The 24856-nt window shown below is 42.1% G+C and overlaps 1 protein-coding gene across 12 annotated transcripts in view; it reads left to right on the forward strand.

The window, feature by feature from the left end:
• Positions 1–24075, forward strand: part of LOC142563915 (uncharacterized) — a 45533-nt gene extending 21458 nt beyond the window's left edge. For 3 of the 12 annotated variants that reach the window (XR_012824443.1, XR_012824442.1, XM_075674628.1), the window contains exons 3-5: positions 1623–1709; positions 20839–20934; positions 22542–24075. Coding sequence is in view for 9 of the 12 variants with exons in the window: in XM_075674628.1 (XP_075530743.1) it covers positions 1623–1709; positions 20839–20934; positions 22542–22558 (200 nt within the window). In the remaining 3 variants the exon portion in view is untranslated. Of the gene's footprint in view, positions 1–1622; positions 1710–11127; positions 11437–20838; positions 20971–22541 lie in introns of those variants that run through there. The other 9 variants (XM_075674625.1, XM_075674627.1, XR_012824441.1 and 6 more) reach the window with 6 other exon arrangements.
• The last annotated feature ends 781 nt before the right edge of the window (positions 24076–24856 follow it).

Below are 24856 nucleotides of genomic sequence, written 5' to 3' on the forward strand. Positions count from 1 at the left end.
TTGATGGGAGCTGAACCAACTACATTTGGTGTTATGGTGAAGTTAAAGCACAGTTAATTAAGGTAGAGTTAATTACGACACTCAAACCCTCAACCTTGGTGGAATTCAAACCCACTACATTTGGTATTAGGGTGGTATTATTATTATTTGGTATTAGGTATTAAGGCACTGCTAATTAAGTTAGAGTTGATTACGGCACTCTAACCTTCAACGTTTGGTGGAAGTAATACCCACGACCATTGGTGTTAATTAGGACTACATTAATTACGGCACACTTAGTTAAGACATTCGGACCATTGACCTTTGGCGGGAGTCCCACTCACATTTGGTGTTAATTATAGTAAACATAAGGTGCTGCTAATTAATATAGTTAATTGCAACACTCGATCCCTCAACCTATGGTGTAAGTCACACCCATTACCGTTGGTTACTTAGGGCAATTCTGGGCATTACTACTTCAACTTGGACCTTTTCAGAATGAACAGATGAATATTTCACAATTCAGAAACACATTCTCCCTCTCGTAGGATCTCGGACATGCACATGATGGGGAAAAGCAAAGTAAATGCCTGGCCACAGGGCTGGAACAGACAACAGCGAGATTTTTCCTTTCCCAGGATCTTGTTGTTAGGCATTAGAGACAAATTTCTTGTATTTCTGTGGCAGGGTGCAATCATCTAGTCCCAATGCACAATGTACGATCGTTGCACGGAAGCTTTGGATATGCAAGAGATGTTCAAATCACAAAGACATTCAACACCCCTTTGGATGACCCTTGAATGCCATGTAATAGTGGAAAATAATATAGATGTGAACTAGACGTCGTTAAATGTCTTTGATATTTGGTCCTTTGTGGTGTGTCCGGTGGATATTTGTGGTTTGCGAGGAATATGCCATGCTATACGTCACTATGCTAATTACCAGGGCCTGCACGAGGTGGAGCATGCCCTCTTCTCACATTCCCTTGCGGCTTCTTGTTATTCTTTTGATAATCCGCAAGATCTGGTTCGTAACAGTTTGGATGGTGTAGGAGGCTTTCAGGTTTCTCTGGCTTCAAAAACCCACAATCCTGCTCTTATTGCTCTCCACGATCTTCTGGCCCTCACAGTCGCGATCAATGCTGCGTGAAACTTGTGTATGCTTGTTCTTGCATTTGTGTATGATTCTATTTTATACTTTACCATACTGCTAATAATTCAGGTAACTCTTTATTACAGTCATACCTTGTCGTAATAAAGTCGCATCTTACATGAAAATTAAAGCCTTGTTATATTCAGTATTCATGTATGCATACATTTGTTATACACTGATGTTGGCCATAACATTTAAAATTTTAGTATAATAAGATGAGTAAACTGTACTAAGCAGTGAAGAGGTGAAACCTGCATCAGGTGTATTTAACTTTTTAATCTCATTATTTTCATCCACCTGTACTGATGAAAAGTAAATGTTATTATTACTTTAAAGAAATACATGGGTATTGCGTAATTCTGGTTATCCTTGTTGAAGTTATACATTGATATTAGTTCCATCTACCATAATTCTGCCATTACTGCCTGTGATAAGTGCTCCTGTAATTGTGAAATGAACAGCAGCTAACTGAATTTCTTTCTGTCCGTCAGGCCCGAGGTTCGTGCAACCTGGTTCCCATGGGCTGCAGTCTTGGGCCTCCACTAGCCATCTGCCAGCCAATGCCATGCCGACACTTGGTGAGGCTTGGACTGTTTTATTGCTTTTGTCTTCATTCAGGTCAAGGTTGTGCTGTGTAAATAGCCTTGTCATTGCATGGTAGCCTAGTGCAAGGATGGGCACCAGTATTCCGGTGCACACGTATTCCATAAGAGAGCACTACATTATGTGCACAGAGCATACATAAAGCTTTGCCTATGCTTTAGGTTGGCTCTCCCAAAGGCACAGTCAGTTCACCAGACTTTAGCTTTTATCCCTTGTTGAAACTATCGCAATAGATTAATCTGGCCCTTAGTGCTGGGGTCACTTCATTCAGCATGAGGGACGTTACTTGAGCTTCGTCTGAAACAACCTCATTGCTTTTGAATTCGTTCATGTTTCAAAGTGAACCTTCCTTTTCCTCTTCTCCCCACTTTGTGGGGACTGGCTGCTGTTGTCTTGCTGATTATACTAGTACTTGCACCACTGGGTTTGTGTCCAAATAGGCAACCTGGGTCTTTCAGGATGTGAATGTTCTTGGAAGATCCTCCAGGATGGGTAGCACAGTGTAAGTGCCCGAATAGACAAGCAGAACGAGAAGCGAAGGAGCCCGCATTAGAAGCATCCGAGTGCTGAGCAACAAGGGAATAAAAAGGGACCACAGTGTACATTAAGTGAGGCGCATTGAGCTACATAGAAGTTAAGTAAAAATAATATGAAGACGTTTTAGTAAACATCAAAGAAAGCTTTGCTTATGACCAATTCCCACACATATGTGAGCTCTCCAATATCATATTTTGCAGAAGAGTAAAAGTGAGAGGGAAGGAATGAATATGGAAGCAATGTAGAATCGACATAATGGAAAATTACTTGTCGGCACATCTCACTGCTCCGCTCTCTAGTATTTTGCGTTCCATGCCAGTGTAACGCTGTTAATACACCTATGAATAAATTTTTCAGATGTCAAATTTTTTAGACTTGCTTTAGTGTTCGGACTTGTGTATCTGCAGCCCCATAATCTGCTCCACACAAGAAATCTATAATGGCACGTGGAATTTGAGATGTCAGTTGTAACCTCTTAGAAAAGTATGAGGTAGGATACCTGATGTGTTCTTTTTTTTTTGGCATTGAAAATAATCAGTAGCTTTAAATAATTGTTTAAGTAAAGCAGTTCAGCTGTGGCAGTTTGGTCATCTTACGCCAAAGATGTAAGCAGTCTGCAACAGGTGGGAGACATCAAACTGCTCGAGTGTTACGTCCTCTCACTACCTATTTATTCTGTAAAGTGGCATCATTGCTAATGGCAAAGATGAACACTTGCTCTTATATCATAATGCTGTATTTCATAATTATTGAACCTATATTCATATTGTTTTCTTCTTGTCTGGAAAATCGGCCATGGCTTTTGTAGAGCCAATCTGCTCTATAGATAAAACTATATTTGCTCTGTGCAACAATCAGTGTATCATTATCTCATGGCGTAGATGTATGCTAGAATATCATAGGACATCTGCTTCACATTCAGTGTCCTACGCCACTATCTTGTATGCATTCAAAAAGCTGATGTTTGGTTTCACTTCACGCAATTGTCCAGGCTGTGCCGATATCGTAGTCTAGGTCAGTTTAGGACAACCACGTGAGACGAAACTGAATGTCAGCTTTTTTAACATATACAACATAATGGCCCTAATCTTTTTGGGTGCATATGTGTTCTGCAAGTTGAGCAGCCAACTTGTACTAAACTCAGTTCACTGGTTAATAGTGTTGATCGTGAATTGCGCCAATTAAGGGACATTTATAGGTGCACACTCGCACTGCTATGCATTTGCTTTATTCAACAGTAAACAAGTATGTTGGTTGATTGACTGATTGATGAACTGATTGATTGATTCATTCATTCATGCATTGAATACCCATCACAGTGGCTCAATGACTATAGCGATTTGCTGCTGAGCCCAAGATGCAAGTTCACTTCTCAGCTGTGATGGCAGTATTTTTATGGGTGCAGAATGCCATAACGCTCGTGTATAGTGCTTTGGGTGCACATTAATAAATCACAGGTATTCCTAATTAACCTGTAGCCCTCCATTACAGTATCCGTCATAGTCCACTGTGCAGCTTCAGGTTGTTAGACCCTACAACTAAATATTTTAATACATTTAGCATTCTTTGGGAAGGTCACAGACTTTCCAGTACTTGTCTGTCTACATCCCTAGCCGTTCTCCCCTAAACTTGGGTCACTGGTTACTCGACGGCCTAATGGATGGAGCATCAGGCTGTTGTGCTGAGCGAGTATGTTCAAAACCAACCATCTAATCAAATTGGGTCATTGAGTGTGTGTGACTTGGTAGGTGCTGTTCTTCGTTGAACCTTTTTGATCCCAAATTGGGTAACTGGGTCTGTGCCCCTACGTATGTGCCGCAATTCAGTGAACCTCTCTGGTTTACAACTTTAGAATCTATATTGCTGCTGTAAATTTTGCTCGTACTTTCTTGCAGTCTTACCGAATTCCTGCCACCTTTCTTCTAACCTCATGGCATCAATTCTTTAGCGAGTTTTGTCATGTTTACAGAATTTTGACTCTGTGCAAGGGCTCTCCACAAAAATTTGACACATGAGAATGTTGCCTTTCTCATGTCCAGCATACTTCGAAAGCACCTATCCAGGTGCTTAAAAAGTATACCTGGTTCAAACCATGAAAAAATATGCAAGAAGTAAGCCCTCTTACGTGTCGACTTACTAAACCTAAACGCCAACCCCCAGGCATCTACCTTCCAACTAGTTTTCTAAAACACTTTGCGCATATTATTCAATGTTGCAGCACAAGTCCAATCAGAAATGTTTCTGTATGCATAGAAAACGTGTCAGATTATAATTTTCATCAGTGCTTTTGCTTTTGATCTATCTTTGCATTCATGACTGTGCATATCGTGCCTGAACAGGATATGCAATCGTCGGCACTTAGTCAACATTCTTTAGGGAAAAGCATGGAGCACCTATGCACTGATATTCTTGCCTACTAATGTCTGTTATCACTATTATAATATTTTTGTCACTATCACAATATTTTTTGTACACTGGTTTTTGACCGTTTATGTAGTCACCCACTAAAATGGCGATATGCATTCCTTTCAATCTATGCACAAGTTTCCCATATTGTTGACATAGACTGATAAGGCCCATTTTTCTCTGCGAGCATCATCTTGTTGACATTGCAGTCTGAGCGCGGAAGCTTTCAATTATCTAGGAGGTGTTGGCACAGACTGCAAATTCATGTACGGATATAGCAAGCCATCATAGCAAGAGAAGTCACATACGTACTGCTAATTATTTGGCTCCCACATACAGGAATGTTGTCCTTGCACCCGTACTTTAATTTTCCGTTTCCTCATTTCATATACATTTCATGTAACTGAAGAAGTTTATATCCCTTATGCTTTCCATGGCATGATTGCCTATTTGTTTCATTTCATTTCATTTCTATAAAACACAATAGGGGCATGACAGTAGGAGTTGGTATACATACATTCACATTATACATTAGTTAGCAATCACAAAAAGGGAGTAAAGCCTTGAATACAACACACATGAGCTGCATGGATACCTAAATCCGAAAAGTACTACATACGGTGGATTCTGGATGGACGAAACTTGTTTTACACGAAAATTCCGTATAAAGAAAAAAATGGTACCAACTTCGGTTGGCCGCCCATTGGCACAGTGTTGGCAAACTTGGTAAAGTGAAACCAATTTTTCAGGAACACTGGTTAAACTAAACTTTAACCAAAAATTTCACTTACCCCATTGTCATGTGAAACAGGAAAAGCCCGACAAATAGGTCACATGGCGATGACACAAATAATGAAGGAAATCCAATCCATGGGGCCATTGCAGGAAAGTTAATGCAAATTAAAGATGTTGAAGTTCTGAAGATATTTCCATCATGAAGACTGTTAGGAAAGTAATGATCCCTGAGCAGGAGGAGTATTTACTACAGAGTAGTTAGGATTTTACTATCAGGCTGCCACTGTTTGACGCTTCGTTCACACCACAAGGATGAGAGACCCGAGATGATGCTCTTGTTTATTTGCTCTAAGGAGAGAGGTTAAAATATTATCGATCCTGTTCATGGCGAAGACTGATTGTATTGACAAAGACATGCATTATGCTGCTTCAGGGCTTGTTACTGTCCACAATTAGACGGTAAAACTAGATGGTTCTTAAATGCTGGCAGCACTACTCTCTGATTAATAGTGTTTTATGGTGCAAGGGCTACAACGGCCAAAAAGTGCCAGTAACAATGTGTAGTAGCGCAGTAGAATGTTACAAACATAACTGCAGGTATAATGGGTTGCGATGCCTGTGATGTGCCGCCGTGGCTTAAAGGCCTAAAAATTAGAAAACCCTCGTCTTGCATTTCTTCAATGATTTTTTTCTTTTTATCACAGTACCCACAGTGCCAGTTTGGCATTATAGAGAGGGGGGGGGGGAGAGAAGTACATATATCATTGACGCATAAATGCAGTTAATATGAAATACATCAAGAGAAAAAATTACAGTTCAGGGCAAATAGCCGACGCATCTACAACAAAAAAATAATAAAAAATAAATAAACAGCATAACCGTACATGCGCGAAGCGAAACAAAGCAGTTCTGGTGACGCAAGCACAAAGTACAGAAAAAAAATTGCAAGTCACACGGCTGAACCAAAGGCATCACTTGAAGATAGTGATACAACATCACTAGGCAACCTGTTCCACTCACTGACCATCTTAGGAAAAAAGGACATCTTAAAAAGCTCCGTTCTACACCTATACTCTTTAATCTTAAGTGGGTGATCGCGCTTGGCAGAAGTGTACTCCGGTGGCTTTATGTAGCTAGCACGAGCGAGGCCAGTGTTAGAGTGATATATATTGTGCAAAAATTTTAATGAGAATGTTTTTCTACGATTTTGAAGAGTATTCCAGCCTGATGTTTCTTTGTTTGGGATGCGCTAAAATAACGAGTATAATATTTAACCACAAAACGAGCTGCTAAGCTTTGTATTCTTTCTAGTTTCTTTGTCTGTTACAGTCCACTGGTCCCAGATCGTACAAGCATATTCCTGTATTGGTCTTATGTTAGTCTTGTAAAGCAAGTTGCTTGTTTCTAAAGGAAAGCATTTTCACATTTCTACGTAGCATAGCAAGAACTCTACACGCCTTAGAAATTATATAATTAACATGACAGTGCCAGTATAGTTGAGAGGTCAAGTACACCCCATGATATTTATATTCATACACGGACGCGAGATTTGTCCCGTTAATGCTATACGTATATACATGTGGTGACCTTTGTCTCATAAAGCATATCTGCATAGTTTTATCAAGGTTTATACTCATGCCCCATTTATCACACCACTCTGCAACCTTGTATAAATCCTTCTGTAGTTCATTGTAATCATCGGGACCTTTCATAACACGATACAAAATGCATTCGTCTGCAAACAGTCAGATGAAAGATGATATGCCAATGGTAATGTCATTCATCTTTAACAAAAACAATAGCGGACCCAAAACAACCTTGAGGCACCCCCGATGACACATCAACACCATGTGACCGCTTACCACCAACGAATATGCGTTGTGTCCTTCAATTTAAGTATTCTTTCATCCATTCAACAATCATTTTATTTATGTTGTACCACGACAATTTTTCAAGCAGCAAAGAGTGGGGCACTCGATCAAAAGCCTTCCTGAAATCCAAAAAGATGAAATTTACATAACCCCCTTTGTCAAGAGTGGATGCTAGGTCATGCGTTAATTCTGCAAGCTGAGTAATACAAGAAAAGCGACTTCGAAATGCGTGTTGCTGAGGGATCAATAAGGAAAACAAATTTAAGTGAGTCATGATGTTGCTAAAAAGTACATGCTTAAATATCTTGCAAAGTACACTAGTCAAGGACACCGGTCGATAATTAAACACATATTTTCAAGGTCCTGACTTCAGAATAGGAACAACGTTGGCAATTTTCCAGTCTGCAGGCAACATTCCGCATGTCAAGGACTTAGCAAAGAGTACATGAAGGTATTTAGACAACGGGCCTGCACAAGCGTAAACCAGAAAGTTTGGCAAGTCATCGGGACCACTGGCATTAGTGGTACTGAAACGCTCAAGTTGTAGTTGAATGCCCCTCCTGGTCGAAGACGATGTCATTCATAAGTTCCCCTCCGATAAGCCCGTAGTGAAACATTCAATCAGTATTAGTTGGGCGTTTAAGAGTTTAACAGAACTGAAGAAGGAGCTAAAACATTCTGCCTTATCTAGACTATCATGAACAAGAGGCCCATTGTGTATGAGCACAGGAATTGACACTTTGTCTTTTCTATTCTTCTTGATAAGCTGACAGAATTATCTAGGGTTACTTTTTAACCTAGAATGAAAAGAAGCGTAAAAAATACCTGTTGGTGTGATATTGCGGAAATCGCCTCATTTGAAGCTTGTTGCAATTGTTGCTTTTTCTGGGGTGTCAGTTTCTTCCTGTACGCCTTATATAGTCTATTTTTTTTTCCCAGTGGCCTTTGAACTTCCCTCGTGAACCACGGCTTACGTCTACCCTACTTTGCCATCATTATCCATGATGGGACGGATTGGTCACGCAACTTGAAAATCTTATTTTTAAGTAAACACCAAAATACGTCTACGTTCAGCGATTCTGACAATGTTTCCAATATGTCGTAATACGAGTCGAGTGCCAACGAAATTTCATCGACTTGTGCCTTTCGGTAGCTGTATATCCGTCTACCTGCACTATTAGCGACACCTTTCACTGCGGATGTGTAGATTAAGCACCGGGACGGTGCTTCTACTGCCGGGGTTGATGCTATGGAACAGCCGCCACAGTGAGGCTGCACTGAGGAGGAAGAAGACGACGTGGGCCCCGCTTGATATAGCGTCGCCATTTTGGCCTTCCGTTAGCTTCCCTGTAAATAAATTGTATATAATATTGGGCTCCAGCTACACGTAACAATATCTTCATATGGCACATCTTACATCTATATGTCTACATCTATATATATGTCTACATCTATATATCTTACATCTACTGTATAACTTACATCTGTATGGGGCCTTAGAGCTGCTAAAGCCGTAGTTGCGTCTGCTGCTTCATTACCAGGTATACTAGTATGGCCAGGTATCCAGCAAATTATAATATGTAGCCCTCTCTTGTAGGCTGAGGATAAGCTACTGATGAGAGTGTTTAGCGCTGGATTCTTTCTCTGTTTTTCTAGATGTTTCTAGATGTAGTGCTTCTCTCAATGCGAGGCCTATGCAGAATAATTGACAATCAATTCGTGCATGAGCACAACCTTGCACAAAATAAGCTGCCCTAATAGTAGCAGAGTGCAGTATGGTCTCTTCTTTCTATCCACTACTGCAATATGAAAGCACTCGGACATTTTTTAAATGAAATGATTCCTGGTGACTTTTGTGTCCTTCGCTTAAACGAAACTTCGGATAAACGGAACACATTTTTCTGCCCCTTCGAGTTTCGTTTAAATGACGTCTACTGTACATGAACAGCACAAACAATGAATCTGAAAAACAAATCCTGTAGTTGTTTATTCCAGTAGATTATCTGTTATGCCTGAATCTAAGTGCACAGGTTAGGGTGACAATTTAGTGGGGCAATTAGTTCCAATCTGTTGCTGCATGAAAAATGAATGAGCTTGAAAAGTGGTAGTATGAGTGCAAGGGAAGCCGACTTGGTAGGTGTGCCGAGTGCAATGTGATATGCAGACAGTGGGAATAATTTACTGTGGTTGATTGCGTACAGTAGGATGAAACTTGCATAAAAAGTAAAGGAGTTGAGATATGGCAGTGTTGAGCGAGGGTAAGTAGAATGGATTCCTTTTTCAATAATGACATGCTGTCATCATAAGAGTAGTTTGAATGGATGAAACTTATGGCATGGTTTTGAACTAATTCCAGCTCATTTATTAGACAATATGATATTATGTTAGGCTCACGAGGTGAATAGATATGCTTGGTGTGGGCTTCATACAGCGCATGCGTATTCAAGTTAATGTCTTAATATGGTTTGATAGGCTAGCAATTTCACATGTATAGGGGCTTGTTTTAAGCTTGATTTTACGAATTGAAGAGATTTGTAAGAAGGCACGACGTTAGTAATTTGCGTGCTGGTAAGGATAACATCAAGATATTCGTAAGACTGCACAGTTTCTATGTGTACATTATCTATCGCGCAAGGGTGAGCTAGTTGGTTATGTCGGTGGGAGAATACCGCTAGTTTGCATTTATTTGGGCTAAGCGTCATTAACCTGCAGTCACGTCATTGTTGTAAGTGGTTGACATCTTCCTGAAGGGAGTTTTGGTCAAACCTGTTAGTAACTGTTTGGTAAATGACTCGGTCGTCTGCAAACATGCAAATATTGCTGGATACATGCAGCGGTAAGTCATTAATGTATATTAACAGTACTAAGAAAAGAAGAGATCTGCAGAGAGAACAGTAATCAACTCGCCCAATCTAGAAGCTGGTGCAATGAAAACGGCGATGATTCAAGACACAGTGTAGCTTGTGGTTGCCTGGGTTACATGTGTCACACAGCGAGGGGTCTCAGGAGCCCATATGTTCCCTGGCAGGCATATGATTGCGGAGTTACAAGTTGTTGCAGAAAATGGACAGTTTTATAGCATTTAATCAACTGCACTGTGAGAGCTTCACTTCACAAAGATTTCAACATCTGCAGTAGGCCTACATAATCTTTTCCTCTTCCACATGACAGGAACAAAGCTTTTGTGTTCACTTTACTAACATTTACTTTGGCACCCACTTTATTTCAGAACACTGGTTAGGAGTGTACTCATGGCTGTTGGGTAGTTGGTGGAGCTGCTCATGCCACAGCCGTCACGTTTTCTTAGTGGCTATGACATTCTACTACCGAACATGAAATTGCAGGCATGATTTGTAGCCACGGTAGCCACATTTCGATTTGGTGGAATCCAAAATTGCTCCTTTACTGACTTCTGAGTGCAGATTAAAGAATCCCGGGCAGTGAAATTTAAAGCGGAGCCCCGTACAATAATGTCTTTTTTTGCCCAGATTGTTGTTTAGAGACCTAAAATCTCATAGTCCAGTGCTTAATGCCACATTCCCACCACCTGCTGATTAATGAAGTTGCTATGTAACTTGACTGGGGAACTGCCAAGTGTTTGGTTGCTGTGGTGCTTAAGATCCCATGACTTTTTTTCTTTCGTAATGTGTGACTGCCAGTATTACACATATGCTAAACTTGGCTGATCGTGTTTGATGGACATATTTGACTTTTAAACAAACTTATAATCTAATATTCTGCTGGTTCCTTTAGAGGAAGTACCATAGGCCTTTTCTGTTTCACGTAACATGACTTGCTCCTTATTTGTGTGCTGCTTCCTGACACAACCTTGATATTTTTGCAGGCACAGCACAACATTTGCAAGAGCTCATCAGAATTTTGGCAGAATAAAAAACTCTTACTCCAGCTGCCAAATGCACGTTTTTGTCACATTCTTCTGCAAGCTTCCTGCAGTGCCATTTTGTATTGCTTCTCATGCACATGGGCCTGTGCAAATAAAGTTATCCTAGGCATCCAGTTTGCAGTGTTGCTCAGTATCACATGATAGTGTTGATATATAGTCAAACAAGGCATTTTACGGGCTTGAGACTCTAGTGATATTGCTTGCTTTAGTGCTGATGATCATTTCAAGTTACTGTGATTCCGTGGTCCTCAATCATGTTTGGCTGGAATGCAAGAAATGCTCTTTTACGTAGGTTTACGAAGTCTAAATTACTTGAAAGACTCCAGTGCAGCATCTCCTGCAACCCGCCGTGTTGTTTTGAGATGTTAAGCTTCACAATTTGACTTTTGTGCATTGTTTCTCATCTTACGATGTGTGACACAGTAGACACTAAAGCAGTGATAGGACAGAGCATTAGTGTACACAAGATTATAATGGCAAATTACACAACAAAATGACATGCGCCAGTACAAGAGCAAAACCACTGACAGCCGAAGCTTTAGTTGTGCTTTCAGGAACTGGAGCATAATGTGGGAGTAGAGAAAACCAAATGTGTAGGTGTGCTGTGCTATGAGCATTTTGTGTTCTGCCAGAGCACGATGAAGAGGTTTAAGATTAGTGGTGGGAGGAATGCATCCAAAACTGAGTACTTTCACTGGCACTGTGCTTATGCATAAACCGCAACCATAGGCGATGTGAAATATCACAAGAATACTGAAGTTATCGTAGCTTCTGCTAATTCTATTCATACTTCTGGGTTTGTGCTTGTTGCGTTATCAGTCGTCTGGAGTTCTGATTTACAGAGACAACAGCCTTACTGGTTTTGGTATCAGGCAGCCGTAGCCTTTAGCTAATGGTGGCAGTATTTCTTGTTTGATCACGAGGTACATGACTTTGGTGTTGCGCAGCCACACGAAGTGTTTCTGTATCATACATTTTATGTTTGAATCTATAGCAAGTTGGTCAAGTCTGAACCGATTCATTAGAAACAATGTGTGTAAGAATGAGGGCACAAGCAAGTAATGACAAGGATGCTTTCTTTGTGTCCTCGTTCTTTTGCAGATTGTTTATAATGACATCTTAAGCAACCATTCTTTACAACGACATGTCATCTTCTTAGCTAATCAAGTAAATTTGTTCGTTAGGCCAGACCCAAAATAAATGTTTTCCTTTCTTGAACACAAGTTCATTTAAATTTGCGCTGAACATGAAATGTTATGCAGGGAATCGAAGTTATGCGAAGCATTTTGCAGGTTGCTGGCTATGGCATCGACCCTGTGGCCGTGTGTGCCTCAACCGGCTCTTTGACTCTCACTATGAGTTCGAACTGGTGCTCATTGTAGAGCTCGGACATGCTGAGAGTCAGAGTGTGGGCCTGCCTAGCTGCTCAGTCATTGCGAACATGTTGCTCTTCCTCTGCATCGAGTAGTATGCATGGGCGTATCTACCGGCGGGTCATGCTTTTCTTTACTATGAATCTCTTGCTTGGACAGTGAGGGTTGTCTTTTCTGCCTTCTCGAGATGCCCTGTAGCAGACGACGCGCAGGATTTGCGATGCACGCCCACATTGCATATAACATCTGGCGCTGGGTAGTTTCCGCTCTAGCAAACTGTCAGTTTGTGCAACTTTCATTATGCCCAGTTTTAGTGACTGCTGTATCCGTATTTCAAAAGACAATCAGCTTGATACATTTAACCTGCGGGCAATGGGGAGGTCCGGATGAAGTATTATAATCAGCCGCGCTCAACGACTGGTGTGTCTTAAAGGATGAAAATTTTGGATTATGAAATGCTGGAACTATTTAATCTGTGCTCAGAGATAGCCTACATAGTGTTGCAGTCTCAGCATCTTATCACCATCAAAAAGCTAGTCAAAATTTTTACAGTATAACTGGCGAGTTTCATTGTGTGATCACGACATATCGTAGATATGCTGGTGAAAATGGCCGTGGTCGAGCGTGCAGAGCCATTTCGATGCCAACAGAACAATGACTTGATTTTTTCTAAAGGCACATGTCACTTCTGACTTTGATGATTTCATTTTCAAGCTGTTTGTGAATAAGATTTGCACTATGGTGTACTAGAATGGGACAGTGTGTCGTCCGTACAACAAAACAATGGCAGAACCGGGGACATTTCTGCGATGCCACCAGTAGGGCGCTGTGATCGACTGGCGTATCTAGTTCGCGAAATTTAAACTTGTGCAAAATCTTCTGCATTTATAAACTAAGATGCTTTCAAAACAATTGAAATTAATATAATTCACAAAAAATAAACACTACGAACTGTTAGGATACATCAAAGACAACCTCTAAGCTTGAACATTTCCAACCACAGATCATGTAGTGTTCCTGATTGTCTGCTGAGCGTTTCGGTTGCAGAAGATGAACACTCGTCTACTCGTTCCATTCGGTAAGCACACATGTTTTTAGTATTTCGAAACACACAACGATAGGAAGCCCGGAAGGAGCACCTGTACTGTACTTTGTGGGTTGCATAGGATTCCTTTCATGTTGCATCAGCCAGAAATATGGTCGCCAGGTTTCACTGAAGAAAACAAACAAACACACACACACACACGAAGATATTTAGAAATCCAGCACTTTCCTAAAGAATGTGCAAACGCAGCAGGAAAAACCACAACAAGCAATCATCGAGCTCCGTACGAGGCCTTGTGTTGCATCATTATTTTTCCTCTTGCCAGCAATGACTCCAAGCTGCAGCGACAGGTGGTGCTGTAGTAGAAGCATAGGAGGCTAGAAGACAATCTGTTCTCGCTAACACAGTGCATTGAAATAGCTGAAAAGGAACACAGACCCCTATGGCTGGCTTTTTTGGACATCAAGGGAGCCTATGACAGTGTACTTCAAGAGGGCTTGTGGGGCATTCTGGAAACTTTAGGAGTGCAAGATGGAGTAACCAATTTCTTAAAAGATATCTATAAAGGTAACCGGGTGATTATACAATGGGAAAAGCAGGTTTCGGAGCCTGTAATGATTCGGCGGGGGCTTAGGCAGGGGTGCCCATTGTCACCTCTGACGTTTATGCTGTACCTACAAGGTTTAGAGGCCAAAATACAAGAAAGCGGACTCGGCTTCAACCTATCATTTTTCAAACAAGGAAAATTGATTGAGCAGTCATTACCAGGACTGATGTACGCGCATGATATTGTATTAATGGCTGACAATGCAGAAGATCTGCAGGAATTAATGGACATATGTGGTACAGAAGGAGACAGATTAGGCTTGAAGTTTAGCAAAGAAAAATCAGCAGTCATGATTTTTAATGATAACATTTGCGGCGAGCATAAGATACAGGAGGCCACGCTGGAGATAGTCGATAAATACAAGTACCTTGGGGTGTGGATAAATAATGGCATTGAGTATCTGACAGAGTATGAAAAATATCTAACGACTAAAGGTAACAGAAGTGCAGCGATTATGAAGAGTAGGGCACTGTGGAACTACAATAGGTACGAGGTAGTACGAGGGATATGGAAGGGGGTAATGGTACCAGGCCTGACTTTTGCCAATGCAGTTCTATGTATTAGAACAGAGACCCGGCAACAGTTGGAAATTAGGCAACGTGGTGTGGGTAGGCTCGCTCTGGGAGCACATGGCAAGACACCAGGAGTGCAGGGGGATCTGGGATGGTCTTCTTTCGAGAGCAGAGAGGCTAGTAGCAAGATAGCATTTGAGGAGCGATTGAGAAAAATGGGGGAAATTCGGTGGGCTAGGAAGGTTTTCAGTTACTTATACACAAGGAATGTTGACACGAGGTGGAGGAAGCGAACTAGAAAATTGACAAGCAAATACTTGGGCAGTAGCAGGGGGACAAGTAAGGAATCATCTGTCAAAAAAAAGGTTAAGGAGACAGAGAGGGGTATGTGGAGTACAGAGATGCAAACCAAATCGGCATTGGAGACATACAGGACGTTTAAGCAAGAAATAGCCAAAGAAAATATTTACGATAACTCTAAGGGAAGCTCATTGTTGTTTGAAGCCAGGACAGGTGTACTGCGGATTAAAACGCACCGAGCCAGATACCAGGAGATAGCTTTGGTGTGCGAGGCGTGTGGAGAGGAGGAGGAAACGGCTGAACACCTGATACTTGCTTGTAAACAACTTCACCCTGCAGTTGAATCTAACGGGGAACTATTCAAAGCTTTGGGTTTTAAAGACAGTGAAAGTAGAATAGACTTTGAACAGGTAGAAATAACTAAACGGAGACTATCTGATTGGTGGATAATATCAACGCAAAAGTAAAGGAGTAAATACATAGGTATGCATGCATATAGAACCATTAAAGGCTAGGTGGCGCGCGCCGCCGCCGCCCGTTTCAAAGGGTTGAGCCTCAATCATCCATCCATCCATCCATCCGTGCTCCAGCACTCCTGGCCGTCATCGCAAAAAGAGGCACGTTTTCGTCGCCGGACGACACACTACCATATTCCAGTATGCCATAGTTACACCATTGTTTCCCGTTAAGAGCAAAAACAGCAGATATTTGGTATTCTGAAAAAAAAAAGGGGGAGGGTCACTTTTTGGTAACGTGTGTAGAAAATTTGCGTTGAGTAGGTTGCTTGTGTGCTATGAAAACAACTGCTTAAAGTCACTTTCTCCCATTTTTTATGCCTTATACATGGCATTCAGTTTTCCTCCGGTATCCTCGGTAAAATATGTGGTGCGCTGTGTTTGTGTTCATGAGTTACGAGCGATAAATTGTCACGTAGTGACAACGAACAGTCGCAAAACCGTGAATGACGAAACTATTTATTGGGTGAACCTGTGCCCACAAAAGCAATAAGCACCCAAAGCACTACGATATTGGCAAACAGACTGCGATTGTAGAAACCTGATCTGCGGGACAAGCGCGGCTGCTTTTACGGATGAGTCATCGAGGGTTCCAGAATAATCGCTGGTACCTGCGCGTCATGCACATACAATCAGATTACACAAGGTTCCGTGACTGCAGACAACAGATAGAACCAGTGACAACATTCGAGAACCTTCCGGCCAATACGTGCAGGAGCTCCCTGCTCTGAGTGATAACGTTTAGACTTTGTTAGCTGGTGAAAAAGAGGTCACCCGAGAATAATAAGTATACGGTGTCAGTATGTTTACTCTAAATTGATTGCAGCTTTTGTAGAAAGTTCCTCATTGAAGCGTTCCGGGGTGTCATACTGCCGCTAATCGAAATATATCCCAGACTCCTAAAACAGCTCGAGAAACGGTTGACATTTCATGAATATAGACAATTTTAAAGGCAGTGCATTACGAAACTTTCTATTTCCTGCATTAAATGCAAGTGCTGCTTGTAATTACTAATTCTAGAAGAGTTGACTGTTGGGCTAGTTGGTCGTCCATGTTTGTAGTAGCTTAGCGCGAATAAAACCTCGGAAACAAAGGAGTTGCCCAGTGTACGAGAAATGAATTCTAGAAGAGTTGACTGTTGGGCTAGTTGGTCGTCAGTATTTGAAGTTGTAGCTTAGCGCGAATAAAACCACGGAAACATGTTCCCGTGGTTTTATTCCACCCTAAGCTACTACTCCAAATATGTAAGTACTAAGCCCCTGCTTTTCCATGTGTTTTCGTGCATCATACGAGATTTGTAGTTTGTTTCTCTGGTGTCCTCGTTGAGCTAAACAAGGCTTCTTGTTTATACCTGGAGGAAATTAGCGGCATCGTATGGGCAGTGTTTAGGCAGTGTTCCAGCTGGGCGAGTTGACTGCGCATTTTCTAGTAGAAGACGTATACAAGTGGTTCAGAGCGTTATTACATTTAGCCTGTTTTACGAGTGGTGTATTACGGCTGCGCTGGCATAATTACAACTGCAAGTGAGGTCAAATTTTGCGAACACAAGGGGAACAATACGGCAAGTTTGTGTGCGATGGTAAATGCTTGTTGATGAAATACAGCGTTGAAAAAGAAATCGTAAGCAAGTGTTCGGAACTATCACGTTGCTGCTATTAGCTACGTTTCCCTATGTCCTCAGATAATTCTGCGTTTCAGATATTTTATAATTTGATGGAATAGGCAGCATTTTAGGTGAAATGTGTCGCGTATTTTTATTGTTTCTGGCTCATTTATAAGCATTACGAATAATTATGGAATCCTCCTCTTTTTGCTTTTTCATGCATGATATATTAGTTTCTTGGAAAGCATATTTAGCACCAGCAAACAAGGACAGAAGGGAGATGACACCACAATGCGCCCTTATGTCCTTGTTTGCTGGCGCTAAATATGCTTTCCAAGTCAGTTAACAACACGCCCAGCAAATTGCAATGCTGATATTAGTTTCGCCTGGTGTCCACATTAAACTAAAGGAGGCAGCTTTCTTATGTTTTGTGACTGTAAGGACAAGTTAATGGGTGATGTGGAGGTGAAGTTCTAAATATATGGGTAATTGGGGCTTTTCCAATAAATTACATGTGCAATCACTCAAGAGTGTTATCAGCGTGTCTAACGAGCGGAGAAGAACTGAGCTCGCTGCCCTGGCAGAACTATAAAAGCCAGCAAGACCAAATTTAGCGAAAATTGGTGGTACGCTATGTAAACTGTCTGCGCCAAGTTAAATGCGGTTGAATCACACACAGCTTCTGTAAAAAGTTTCTTATTCTAGTGTTAGAACGTGTGACATGGCCGCTATCATATATGCTTCCCAGTGTCTTGACATAGCTGTAGGTTACAACAGGTTTACATTTTGTTTAAAGAGGAGCGGGGACATGGTAACTGCAATGTACGACAAAAAAATTTACGTTCCACTTCAGTTAAAAGCCTTGCCAATAATTACTGAGCGGTCGTTTTTCATTCCTTCGTAACACGTTCCCTTTTGGTTTCAGATGCCCTCAATGAACTCAACAAGGCATTTTCTTTATATTTGGCAAAAATAAAGGCCGCGGCAATACGTAGGTAAAGTTCAAAGACAGGAGACTAATTCTGACATTTGTAGTAAGTTACGCAGGCGAGCGATCCGGAGCTTCACGAATGTGTTTTGCGAACCAAGAACTTATCGGGGCTGTTGGCCTGGGAGAAGCGATATCAAATCTAGCGGAAAAACTGTTCCAAAGCATAGCGTAGCCTGAAAAGACAGGAAGTCGAGGTAACGTGCGGGTAATTTTTTGAGCCCCCAAATAAGTGCCTTGTGTAAAACCGCCAATCCAAAGAGGACAAAAAGGGCTGTGTGATAAGAAGCACAAAGATCAGTCCTTCGGATGCGCCGTAGGGGATGGTCTATCATATTCCGCTGTCATGCGGTAAATGCTACACAGGCCAAACCGGAAGATGCATCAATGAGCACTTAAGAGAGCACAGAAATTAGTTTCAAAGTGTGTCAGCTAGCTGGGGGACGGTTTTCTTGCTCTTAATTGTAAAACATGCACATGAAGCCCTTTTCTGAAAGACACCACTATTATAGCCAGGGATAAGCGCGAGTGTATAAGTTTAATAATAGAAACTGAGCGAATCCTCTCGGCCGCTGAACAGTGCATCAGCAAAGCGTCACTACGATCGTCCGCGAGAGAGATTATTTGCGCACGTCATGAAAGCTGACTACATTTGCAATGTATCGTATGTTTTCTTGGTGTTTTCTTGATGTACCGGATTTAGATTTTTCTGCCGGCATGCACGTATTTTCAAGTTTGATATCGCTGTGTGCGTGGTCTGTTGGATGTATAAGCACGACCGATCCCGGAAATAAGTTTCGTTGTTGACAGCGCTTGTCTTCGTATTCCTTTCTTCTTGTGTTCGTGTTTTGCTGCGCTATCCAGATACCATTTCATGAAGTTATAGAGGCTTCCTACATTTGAAAAGAAAGAGAAAAATAATGGTTCCGCTTTTTTCAGACAGCCCTAGATTAACCTTTACACAAATGAAGTGGCGTATCTCGACAAAGCGTTTTTCGCTGCAAATGCAATACTATGAGCGCCCTCATATGATAAGAGCCTGTTTAAGAGCTTGGTTTCAAGTCTTGCACTCTCGGAGCGTTTGGTTTTGGTGTTATGCGCATAGCAGTGTCACGATTGAATTTTACCACTTTTCGAGGGGTGTGGAGCACGCTTGCGCAGTGTTGTATTTTGCTTGTGATTGGTGTCGACAGATGGGTGCGCGTGGTTTTCCGAGAGCAAACGTTAGTTTGAAGTTAGCGCTCGTCCTTTCTTGTCTTCCTTTCATCTGTCCCCGTGCTGTTTGCGCTTCAAGTGTGCAATGAATAAAGGGAAAATGATACATCCACCCAAACGTAGCAAATTGCTACATTTGGGTGTGTCATTTTCCCTTTATGAAAAACTTCTGCCCACCTTGGGGGGGGGGGGGGGGGGGGGGTTGCCGCAGAACTATCACGTAAAATGTCAAGTGTGCGTTCTCACAAACTCGACCAAATTTCAGCTCTTGTTAGCTGACATTGTATAAACTGATTTCTGTAGACAATATAATGCACAGACTTATCCGCTTTTGTACGTTAGCGAACGTTATATAGGTAAGTTATTGAACTGATGAAACCACAGCCCTCCATAATGCGCTTGACCCAGAGGGTGTCACTAAAATAAATAAGTACTCGCATCTTTCAGAATGCGCGGGCAGGTACACTTACCGAGCTCTTTTTTTTTTAAAGGGCTGCTAAGGATTTTCCTTGGCCCAATTGGAACGGGCAGTGCTTGTTGGTATCGCAGTAAGCGGAATGCAGAAGATGCGTACAGAAATAGGGACAACTCGCAACTATTTTTATCACGTGAAAACACGTGCATATAGTCCTTCTTGGAGTTCACGACTCTAGAGAGATAGAGGGAAAATATAGGCAACCCGACACACTATCACGTGTGCAGCCATATCTAGAAATTTACAGTCCCTCTTGTATCTATGCGAAACAAAAAGAACAAATATGTATCAGTGTTCAAGCAGTGTGACATATGTGTCACTGTTCCTTCTTTTTCATTATACAAGAGTGCGTTTCACTTTCTAGATATGGCTACGCGACATGGTATTGGATTTCCTATTGCTCTCTCTCGATCGACCTGTGCATGCAAACAGTTCATTTAAGTGGGCATTTTTACGAAAGAAAATTAGTCGCGAGTTGACTTCATTTATGTCCGTCTCTTCTTCCTTCCACGGTACCTTTTGCGCCATAAACATGGACAGCTAGGGACCAAATCGCCCAACATTGTTTTTTGGTACACCTTTAGAAAGCCTAGCTGTTTTCATTTGTTTGGCGATGATATTCTTAATTGTCACTATCCAAATAGGTCGTCCTCTTTCGGTCTAAATTGTGCTTTAATTTCAGCTTTAGCTATTTATAATATTTACTGTATATGCAATTTGGATCGGCTGTAGCGGATGTTTAAAGTCATATTTTTAAATATTTTTATTTTTATAACTGCAATTATTAACACTACATGATATAAGTTGCGTGTGGTCGGGGTGTTGGTAAGAACGGTGAGCAAGTTGATCAATTTTCCACTTTGCTACAAATTTTTCGACGGCTGATATGTTTGCTTGAAAATTAATGAAAACTTCTTTTCTGCGCGACAGCATTTTGTAGTGTCCGTCGTGGGATAATATTCCACTGCCGCTTGTAATTTATCTTCCTGTCTATACTCTCTGCCTTCTCTCTTTTCAGCCTTCTTTCCAGCCTCGTTCTGTATAGGACACTCACGCCTATTCCTGCCCTGTTTCTTGGCTTCGCTCTTCGGACCAATGTTCCAGGCTACTCTAGGTCTTGTTCTCATCTCTTCGCATTTTTCTGAATTGCGTAATCTATTACACTTTTTTCTATCCTACCTCTTTTTCTGCTGAACCATCTTTAAATTACTTATCACATTTTATCTTACAATTGGCATGAGCTCGTAATATCTATGCGGAAATGGCGATTTCTCACTTGGACTTACATGTGAATACATGATTGTTCTTTTTCTTTGTGTGTGTATGTGTGGAGTGAGTTGCAGGATGGTCGATTAGCAATTATGCAGTCAAATCGCGATATATGAACACGGGTGTAACTAGTTGTTGGATATTACGAAGTAAAATAACATTTTTCGTGCTGATATCGATGTGACGAAACGCTTATGACAAATATCGGATATAAAGATATTTTCTTTTCAGGTGCCACTTCTCTATAAAGAGGTTCGACTGTGTTGCCTTTTGACATCATTAAGCCTGTAACTGGCCGACGTTTACTTCTCGTAGCACACAGTTACGAAAGGGAAGGAGACACTCACAGGTGCAGATTACAACTAGTGTTTGTTCAAGTTCAAGTAACGTCAGGTATAAGTAACTTCGAGAACAAGTTAAATAAACGCCGCAGTTGTGAGTAAGCACCCAGGTTCCAAGTGTGTGAATGTGTCTTCTCTTTCGTCTTTGTCTTCATGCCTGCAGTTTAAAACCGAAACCAATCTGTCCTGTATCTATTCTAGCTGGCCAATGCTCATGATTCTGAACAGAGAAAAGTCATCCGGTCTTGAAAAAGAGCACCCCGATAGTAATACTATTCCAGTTTCATGATTATATTGCGCTTAGTGTTACACTGACAAACATAAAACACAAGACGCGGACGTACATAGCGCATTTGCGCTACGTACGTCCACGTATTGTCCCTGTGTTCGTCAGTGTAACACTAAGCACAATAAAGTCACGAGCGCCCAACAATTAGCCCCTAAATTGCTTTACTAAACTATTCCAGGTCTCGAAGCAGCACAGATATAACAAATTATTGGGTGTAACGGAGTAAATGAAACATTTTTTGCCAATATTATCGTGTAATGAGCTTATAACAAACATGGGATCTAACAAGGTGTTTTCCTGTGGTATGCGACTTTGTCGCAGTGAGGTTCGACAGTATTTCATATGAAGCTGACTGCACACTATTCTTTCAGTATTGTACACCTTTGTAACATGACAATGGCCACATCTCCCCCAATAAGCTCGAGGAAATGCTGGAGTGATGTGCGCCCAGTGTTACTGCGATGTTTCACCGATGATTGAATGGCCCTGTAAAATTATTTTTACCTTCAAAGCAAGGCGCCTAATTAGTGTGACATCAAACAGGGCTAAAGCTTTGCAGCGAGAGCATCTTTTCAGGAATCCATTGTAATATGGTGTTCATGACTTCAGTAATCTCACTTGTACCGCAGGAGCTACTGAGTTCGCTCAGCTTTCTCGAAAATAATCTACTGGAAATTTCTTTTTGCTTCAGTACATTGTAATCCTAGTCCTGAATATTAGCCGAAACGTCCAGTAATTAGCGTGAGAGCGTGTCGTACTGAATCCCTGTCGGTGAATTTAATTATATTTTTTTGGTTTGCTTTGTTTTGAAATACTTTGCAGGTAAAATGCTGGAATGAAGAAGCTGGCTGCGATGTGGTCATGGCTGCATCCAAGCTGTACGAGCATTTCTTCCAAGAATGCGACTACCATACCACGTCTTGTCCAAAGTGCTTGGCTGTGATTCCCTGCAAAGATATATGCGCACATATCAGGAGCGACTGTACTGATTATGCTGTGTCTCGCATGTCTAGAGGCCCGCAAGCTTCATCCAGTGATCCCGAAGCAGTGCTGAGAGCTTTGAACGCAAGCTTAGACGCGCGGGTCGGAGAAATGAAAGACAGGCTAGATGAAGTCCTTAGCGAGAGTAGCGCTCAAAGCGACCGACTAAGTGAGCTTTCGCACTGTATGAACACGATCAAAGAAGCACTGTTACAACCATCGGCAAGTGGGGGTTGCGCAGTGCAGAGTGGTGTTCTGGAAACGGCTGCTGGTATTGCCTCTGTTGGAGCAGTTAAAGAAATGTTGACGGCACAAAGTAACAGGCTCCGTGAGCTTTCTGGAAGCATAAGCAGTCTAGGTGACACTTTGAGCAGAGCCGTGGAAGATACGAAAAGGACCAGTCTCGAGAAGTTGGAACAAAATAAAAATAATCTGTTTATGTTACGAGCAGATTTTGGTGAACACGTTGCAGAAAGCACTGAAACTTTGGAGGAAATTTCGCAGAGCCTGAGGGAGTTCAAGGAAATTCTTCTCGTAAAAGACCCGAAGCCCGCAATAAACTTGACGACTTCTGAAACGGGCCCCGCAAGTAGTGCTTCTGTCACTGCACCCAGAGAGATAGAGGAACAAAGGGAACAGCGAACACCACTCCAGCACAGACAACTCGCGCAAGACTCGGTCAACACTCAGCGTTGCGAACTCTTTGTGAAAGGGATAAGAGGAATTAAGCAATGTGTAAACTTAGACGGATTTTATGATTATAGTGGTGAAAGGATGTATCTTTCGGGCTATCACCTACTGGGAGGCGTGAAATTTGTTAAAGATGATGAGTCTGTGACCGTGCATGCTCGCCTTAAGCTGCTCAAAGGCGTGAACGATGACTTGCTCGAGTGGCCATTCTATCGGAGCTTGAAGCTGAGCGCCGTGCATCCGACGGACAGAGAAGAGCGCCATTGTACGTACCCTGCATTTCGCAGTATCACGCACTTTGGAAAGCCAGGACCAATTGGTAACAAGGCCTTGTTTTTCATAGAACGCTCGTTATGCTTGGAAGATCTCGAGCGTGATGGATACGTGGTGAATGACAAGCTTCAGTTAGCGCTGGAGCTCGTTCCGCTTGTCGAGAATAAATGAGAGGAATTTCAGGCTCTTTACAGGTGTCGCTGCAATGTACACTGCTGTCTGACAGCACGACCAATTTCACTGACGATCTGCCGTACCTGCGGTTCTCATTTTGTTCAGTGTTACTCCGTATAATATTTTTGTACTGTTCTGCTGTACTGTGTGCTGCAGTTATATTCTCCTATGCACTGTTGACACTAGTACTGCTTTCTTCCTCATCATATGCCATATAAATAAAACGTTTAAGAAAGATGGAACTCAGTGTTTTCTCTACAGATACGTCCCTTTCAGCTTTAGAGTAAAGCTGCTCTTAAGGTCACATTGCGTTTCTTGTCGTTCAAGGTGCTCAAATTGGCCTTGTAGCACACCTTACGGCGACGATTGCCATAGGCTCTTTAGTAAACGCACTTTTAATCTGTCTGGAGGTGCTGCGATTGGCAGCTATCGTGCGGCATTCGCGACCTAGAGGCTCGCACTGGTGCAACCCCACTAATACAGCGTTTGTGTGCCTAAGGATAGACCACCCAACCTGGGCCAGGCGGCGCTACGGACGCTGCTGAGCAGCTACGATCGCGGGAGCATATATGAAAAGGTCGCCAGGCAGCGCGGTCGCGTAGATGTGTTAAGCAAGCGACTACGGGGTGCGAGATTGTGTCTCCCACGCACCTGTCAGTGCGAGTTTGCCATTCTGTGCCACAGCAGCCTGGAAAACACGAAGGTCTGACGCTTGCGCACGTAAAATTCTGCACATTTCCGGGCAGCTAGTGCAAAACAGCAGACAAGCGCGCGCCCCTGCTGTCGGCAGAGTCAAATAAGTCGCGTTCGCTTTTGTATGCCAAAATTTTGTCGACGCGGAGTCACTCGAAGGGGCTTTCGCGTATAACTGGGATCCGTTAAAGGGGACATGGGCTTGTAGCCTCAGCTGGACGCTGCCGCTGAGCACAGGCAGCAGCGGCAGTTTAATGCAGGTGCAGCGAATGGCGTGATGTGATGCGATATTACTGCATATTAAACACGAAGAAACGGGAGATTGA

Source organism: Dermacentor variabilis, chromosome 11 (assembly GCF_050947875.1).
Source record: "Dermacentor variabilis isolate Ectoservices chromosome 11, ASM5094787v1, whole genome shotgun sequence".
Classification (NCBI taxonomy): domain Eukaryota; kingdom Metazoa; phylum Arthropoda; class Arachnida; order Ixodida; family Ixodidae; genus Dermacentor; species Dermacentor variabilis.